A 7,500-nucleotide genomic window follows, 5' to 3' on the forward strand; every position below is an offset into this window, starting at 1 on the left:
TCTGACACAGACTCTTCCACCCTGAAGGAAAGAAACAAAGAGAGAAAGAAGGAGGGAAAGAAAGAAAGAGAGAGAGACAGAGAGACTATTTATTGGACAGCTCAAACAAGTATGTTGGATTCTACCACAAAACTGGAGCCAAAATGTCTCTCTGATGCGTCACACTTGTCCAGACAGTTTTACTGCAGGGGCCTGCTCTCTTTACAGCTTACAAGGAATACTGTACCTTCAACACCATCCCTTTACGACAGATCAGAGCGGTCACATTATTCTTCAAATATTTGTCCTTTTCAGAAGAGTTCAGCCAGTTAAGTCAGTAATCTGCAAGAGCCTGCACTACATTATCTTAAAATACTCTTGTGTGTAGCGAAACGCCATACTGAAGCCACTTGTCAAACTGAATCCTTTTGGAAAAGTCATTTTTAAATGAAAGGCTTTTTAACAGGAAGTTGAGACAGATAAATAGAGCTAGTTTTGATGCATGAGTGACATGCGAATAAACTGAAAACAGAAGAGACTGGAAGTCATTTCTGGGCTTTAGGCTGTAAAATTCCCAGATGAAATATGGAGTGTTACTGTGAGCAGTAGCAGCAGTGAAGAGTGTCGGCACAGAGAGTCTGAGTTAAAGAGGGACACCCGGGGCCTGTTAAAGTCACCGCCGCTCTCAGAGGAGGGACTCCCAGCCCCCACCCTCACGGAGACCCTCGCTCAAGCCGCCACCGTCACAGATGGCCAACACTCCAGCTAGACCAAGCGCAGTCTGAGTAGATTGCCATCTTATCTGAGTAAGTATGTGTGTGTGTGTGTGTGTGTGTGTGTGTGTGTGTGCAGCACCATGCAACCAAACAAAAATAACAAAACTCTGCCTTTGCCACAACCTCGACTCTTTTACAGACATCAGACGTGTCATCTGTCTTCACGTCGTAACATTTCAGCTGTGGGTTCCTGCCGTGTCCACACTGGCACTGGCTTCCCACAGCTGCGCCTGAGTAGCATGCCGCCGCTGCGGCTGCTGCAGCTCCTCTGCCTCCTGCGCCTCAGTCCCGCTGGAACGGTCCTGGGCTGCAGTGGGCCTTGCTGCAGGAGCTAATGCCTCGCAGCACAGGGCTGGCCAGAGAGGAGCCTGAAGGTAAATGGAGGAAATGAATGGTGACGGCGAGACTAAACCTGCACAAATGCAATTGATGCACAGCCGTCAACTGCACTGGGAGCAGATGTCCTCAGGACACGGGCAAGGGAGGGAGAGGGGGAGAGAGAGGTGGAGAGAGAGAGAGAGAGAGGTGGAGAGAGAGAGAGAAAGATGGATCAGGAAAGAAAGAGAGAGAAGAGAGAAAATGAGAATTCATCAGAGCTGAAAGAGCGATGCAGCGCAGAGAGAGCGATCTGGGGTGTAAGGAGAGGGGGGTCGAAGCTGTGGTGATGTCAGTGGAGTTTTTGGCGTTGGCGCGATTTCTCTCGCTCGCTCTGTCTTCTGTCAGGCTGGTTTTCTCGTTTGAACAAACACACACACACACACACACACACACAATTCACTCAAACTGTCATTCTGACAGCGCAACAAGAGGAGAGAGAACGGGAGAAACCAAATCTAGAAGACGTTACACTTTCCGTTCTATAAATGTCCCTGCGCGACTCCATGCTATTTTTTTTGTGGTGTTTTTACAGGCTATTATTTTCCAGGACGCATTACATAATTCCATCTGCCGATCCGAATTCTCTGGCGCTGTTCCGACGTTCCGTTCCTGTCAGCCTGGATACAGCCTCCACCTGCAAAGCGGCCATCACCGTGACAACTCCCAGACTCCTAATTGGCCGCGCTTGTGCCCCACGCCATGGGAGTGAGGCGATAGGGTTACACCCGTGGCCTGGAAAGCGGTCCCAGGACACGGAACATGCTAGAACATGAAGGGGCTATGAAGCGGACCCAGGGTGGAACACTGTTGTAGTTGCATAACTATCCACCTGGTTCTAATACTCAAATACGGGCAAGTGCATACTCAGGCTCTCATACATGGAAGCATTAGTATGCACAAGCACGCATGCATGCACACACATGCACACAAACGCACACGCACACACACACAGGCGTTTCGTGTGACAACTAATGTGGTCTTTCCTGTCCACACTGAACTAATAGAGCTGTGTAAGGTGACTCTTCGGAGTTAACATGTGTGTCACTGGTATGTGTGTGTGCAAGTGAGAGCAAGAGTATATGCAGATGTGTGTGTGTGTGTGTGTGTGTGTGTGTGTGTGTGTGTGTGTGTGTGTGTGTGTGTGTGTGTGTGTGTGTGTGTCGTGGTGCCTGTGTGAGTGACTGCGATGACCGTGAGCTTATCTGGCTACATCAGACTGGACAGAACCCAGATCAGCCCGTGGCACCCTCGCTGAAACACAAGCCACATTCCTTTTCCCTCCCCACCCTCTCTCAGAGCCCAGTGCCTCACTAAAGGGCTTCACTGCACTGTGAAGAGAACCAGGGGGCCACCGGTCTGTAGTTTGACATCCCCTCCATCAACTGGTACATATGGGGACCATTTCTTCTGATTGTCTTTACCCCAAGTCACGTTGTTTTGCTCCGCGCGTCTCAAGAATGAGTACGACCCTCCTCAGTGCGAAAACACACTTTGTGCTACTGGCCTTGCATGTCAACTCATATAAACACCTTGCCATTCAATTCAGTGCCTGTTCACGACACTTAAATAACACAGGGCTCTCGTTAGAGCCTAACTGTGCGATTCTGCTGTTAGGCTCCATGGGCACATGTAATGTGAATGCAGTCATGGACAGAGTGGACAGGGAGAGTGACACTCTAATCACAGCCATGCCAATCATAGCATTGCATATATACATTAGATGTCTTTCCATCCATTAAAGAGAGAGACAATATCCACATAGTGGACTTTATGCACTTTCTGACACTTTGCTAACATTTTCTTTCCATTTAAACATGAGCAGGTGATGACATTATGTCAATGGAACAGCGTGGTGAAAGTAGGGAAATACTGTATACCATATGTTGTGATGGGGCAAAGCTTCCAGGTGGGGGGGTTCTGTTAGGGGCACAAGGGTGTGGCAGAGGGGCTTTTTTTCCCCTCTGTCTGGCAGATTTTTGGACAGCCGTGCTCTACACCTGCAGTCTGTTTGTGTGTTTAAGTAATAACCGCGTCTAGAACCTAGAGGACTAGCAGGTGTGCAAGTCTCTCTGCGTCAATCTCAGTCCCAGTGTAGAGGCGCTAACCACTTAACAGCATGGCCACACACTACAAAAACCTGAGAGTTACCTTTGCGTGTCTGTGTGTGTGTGTTTGTGTGTGTCTGTGTGTGTGTGTGTGTGTGTGGACATGCTAGCATTTGAATGTGTGTGTGTGTGTGTGTACATGCTAGCATTTGAATGAATTTGTGTGTGTGTGTGTGTGTGTGCGTGTGTGAGTGTGTGTGTGTGTGTGTGTCTGCCAGGGTTTGTAAATTTGATTGTTTGTGTGCGGTGGTTTCTAGTCATCAACAACAAGACAGGATAACTGCTTTGTTTATTATAGCTTATTAGTAATATTACTCTGTCTGTGTGTGTTTGTGTGTCTGTGTATGTGTGTGTGTGTGTGTGTGTGTGTGTGTGTGTGTGTGTGTGCACGTATTTGTGTGCACAGTTAATAGCCCATCCAAGACATGGCAGGATAACTAAACGGAGTGTCTTGCACACGTCTGTGTTTGTGTGTGAAACTAATGACCCGATTCATTTTGGCATGTGAAAACTCCAATGATTCCAGGGAAGTGGACCTGAGAGACCAGCTTGTGTGTGTGTGTGTGTGTGTGTGTGTGTGTGTGTGTGTGTGTGTGTGTGTGTGTGTGTGTGTGTGTGTGTGTGTGTGTGTGTCAGGAGTGACATACTGTCTGCCCAGCATATCTGAAAAGTGAGCTATACTTTATGCGTGACTATCTGATTTTCTGTCTATGTGCCCCAAGGCCTTCCCCCAAGGCCTTCCCCCAAGGCTTCAGGCACTCTCTGGCCGAAGGATGAAAGAGAGTGTGTGTGAGAGTGTGTGCACATGTGTGTGTGTCCCATACTATTACCTGCATGTAAAATTGTGTCAGAATATATGTGTGTGTGTGTGTGTGTGTGTGTGTGTGTGTGTGTGTGTGTCTCTCACCTGCTGGACACTGGCGATTCCTCAGGGGTGTTTGTGTCCTGGGTGAAGCCCAGCAGATGTCTTCCTGTGTGAGCTCCACTTATAGAAACTTTGGAGCCATCAGAGTCTATGTACTTACTAGAGATGGAGAGAGAGAGAGAGAGAGAGAGAGAGTGGGAGATGGAGATGGAGATGAGAAGAGAAAAGACGCAGGGAGGAAGTGAATTAATTCTTATTTGTCCATATCACAAGCATTTAACATTTCTAGCATCTTTGATTTCACACTCATTGCATTGACAAAGCAAATAACACTAGTTTTAGAGTATGAGTAAGACAGCAGAGAGCAGGAGAAAGAAGGAGGAGAGAGAGAATTAAAGACAGAGAAAAGAGAGAATGAAAGAAAGAATAGCAATAGCAATAGAGAGAGAGAGAGAGAGAGAGAGAATAGCAATTTAAACTGGAGAAGAAATAGGGGAGACAGGTCAGTGAGTAAAGAAAGAGAAAAAGAAAGTCGGGGAGTTTAAACGACAAACGAAATGAAAGGAATAAAATGGAATGAAACAAGAGATAAATAACAGGAAACACTTTGACAGTTCCGTAACAGACGCACACGCGCGCGCACACGCACGCACACGCACACGCACACGCACACGCACACACACACACACACACACACACACACACACACAGCTTAGAAGTATGATCACAGGGTGTAATGACCCACTGCCTTTCATCTTAAGGGGGTCATTTTGAGCAGTTTAAAGTGCGGGTGCACACACATGCAAGCACACACACACACACACACACACACATATCTATGTTCTTCTGAGTTGTTTTTGCTGTAATTCTAGAAAGTTCTTTAGTTGCCACATCTGAAAGTGTAGGGGGCATTCTTGAAATTCCAAACCTCCATCACTCTCTGTCTCTCTTTCTCTTACACACACACACACACACACACACCCACACACTTAATGCGATACATCCACGGTTAGGCAAAAACAAGTATGACAGTGTGGGGGAACCAACCCTGAAGACATATGGTTGTCCACTGGCTAAGGGTGGGCAAAAATATTGTTTTACCGATTAATCGCTGCAGACTGCGAACGCATAGAGGAAAACTTGTTGTTACATCCATTTTCTCACCATTAAAGCAACTATTCCCATGTGTGCCTACATTAAAAAGAATTTGGTATACAAGCCTTTGGCCTTTTCTTTAGTGGTTTCACAGTTTGTGTTCCCTTTTAGACTAGGGTGACCAGATTTTCCCAGCACAGCCCTGTCTTTCAGCACTTTGTGTCCCAACTTAATCTGATAGAAATAAAACAAATAAAAAATGTTTTGTCCCATATTTCCTCTTCCCTATAACTTTAATGACAGGGTTAAGGGCAATAACATAAGAGTTATAGGAACACAATTTACTCATGGAAACATAATTTACTGATGATAGACAAGACACAGGTACTGCACAGGGCTGTACATCTACCAGAGTTTGTTAAGCATTTCCCTAACATCCCATTTTTTTTACACTGGCAAACTTAACTGGAAAGATTCCCACCAGTGGCCAGAAATCAAATTGGGGCATCTGTGCCAATACCCAGCCCCACCACTGGGCAACAAGAATCCCTTATCCCAGATACACTGTTTAAAGTAGTTGACCAAGATGGGTAGCCATTCTGTTTCATCAAGATACTAATAACTCTTTTGCTATTTAACCTTTCAATTGCAGAAAGTATATCTGAAAATATACCAGTCCTATTTCAATTCTTGCATTGCGAAGAGGCTGAGAGAAAATCAGTGACTGTCATTATTCCAACACAGCATTAACTGTCACTCGATTTAACAAAACACTGTGCTCTGCAACCTATCAGTGACTGCTACTTACTCATCATGCCTCAGTAGCCTCTCACAGAGATGAAAGGTTTATGTCTTTTGATGAGAAAATACTTGATCCTCTGACTCATTAGCTTACTGTGCTAGGTGTTTCAAATGTGAGGTGAGCCAAAGTTTTGAGCCACAGCTGTTTTTCAGTTTTGGGGACCCTGAGCCAGACATTCTAAGTGGCTTTGAGTCTGAGGTTCAGAGGCTCGGGGCGGTGGGTGAGTGGGTGAGTGAGTGAGTGGGGCCAGTTTACAGGAATACTCTTCCAGAGCGGTCTGGGCTGGGGCTGGGTGGCTGGCGTTCCCTCGGCAAGCTGTGAGAGAAACAGCTCTGATCTTCTCTACTCGAAAGTGATATTACTCTCGGAAAACAGTTGCATGCATTTCGGAGACAGATTTCATTACTGATGAAAATGTCATACATGGAGCGACTGACTCGAATCAGCGCAGTGCAATTTCAAGTTAGATGAATGTGCATGAGAGCTTCAAATGCTTGGCTTTGAATGAGGCACAGGCAGTGCATTTTGGTGCCTCAGTCAAGTGTACCCAAGCCCAAAAATGGAGATAACTTGAAATCAGATTTATATGCTCTCAATTACAAGCATTTTGTTGCCTATGGGAGCCAGATACGGTATGTCATCCATTCCATTCACTTATGTTAAATGATGATCAGAGCTGTAGTTATTGAAAGAGATAGTAGGCAACAACTTGCCACTTTTTTAAGATTTTATAAGCAACTAGTACTGGCATTATCTTCAAATTAGTTTTCACGGTATATGGTCATGTTCCACCTCGCCGCTTAGGCTATGCATTGTGCAGTTCTGTAGTCCGGGTCGGACCACCCTGCAAAAATGTAAAAAAAAAATTCACAGCACAACATCGCTAACTATATCGCCAAACGACACGAGTTAGCGTGCTGGCAAGCCTTTTATCAGTGCCAAGTGTGCTCTTGCTGGTGTTTGTAAGGATTATGCATGCATTTCCAGCAGTCAGTTTTCAACCACAACTCCAACTGCCTTAAGCTCTGGTATTAAGAGGATTTTATAAAAACTTTTTAATATGAACAACTTGAAATTCAGACAAACATGATATCATGTCCAGCCTACTGGACAGAGAGCTGGAGGGACAGAGGGACTATGAGAATGGAACAACTAAGGTTGAATTTCCAGCTGTCCTCTTGCAATTCTTAATTTCCAGTATCCTCCGTAGGGCTGAACGATTTGGGAAAATAATCTAATTGCGATTTTTTACAAAAATATTGCGATTGCGATTTAATATGCGATTTTTTTTTTATCCTCTTTTTTTCCCAACAAAACGTAATGAATGATTTAAATATGACCAACACAATATTAGATACATTTAGTGTAAAATATTCTTTCCCACATTTTACATTTTTATTTAACTGCTCATTACAGAAACAAGAACAACAAATCGGTGGCTTTGCCACTGTGCATTTAAGTAATTTAAATAAAGTAATTGTAAGTATAAACACTAGGCAT

General features: G+C 45.1%; 1 protein-coding gene across 1 annotated transcript in view; it reads right to left on the minus strand.

Moving 5' to 3' along the window:
- atf6 (activating transcription factor 6) overlaps positions 1 to 7,500 on the minus strand; it is a 57,635-nt gene that overhangs the window by 25,900 nt on the left and 24,235 nt on the right. Inside the window, exons 10-11 of the mRNA XM_012835386.3 lie at positions 4,146 to 4,262; positions 1 to 21 (exon numbers count right to left, since the gene is read on the minus strand). The exon at positions 1 to 21 is cut by the window's left edge and continues 93 nt beyond it. Of these exons, the coding sequence (XP_012690840.2) occupies positions 1 to 21; positions 4,146 to 4,262 (138 nt within the window). The remainder of the gene's footprint in view (positions 22 to 4,145; positions 4,263 to 7,500) is intronic.

This window comes from Clupea harengus, chromosome 10 (assembly GCF_900700415.2).
Source record: "Clupea harengus chromosome 10, Ch_v2.0.2, whole genome shotgun sequence".
NCBI lineage: Eukaryota > Metazoa > Chordata > Actinopteri > Clupeiformes > Clupeidae > Clupea > Clupea harengus.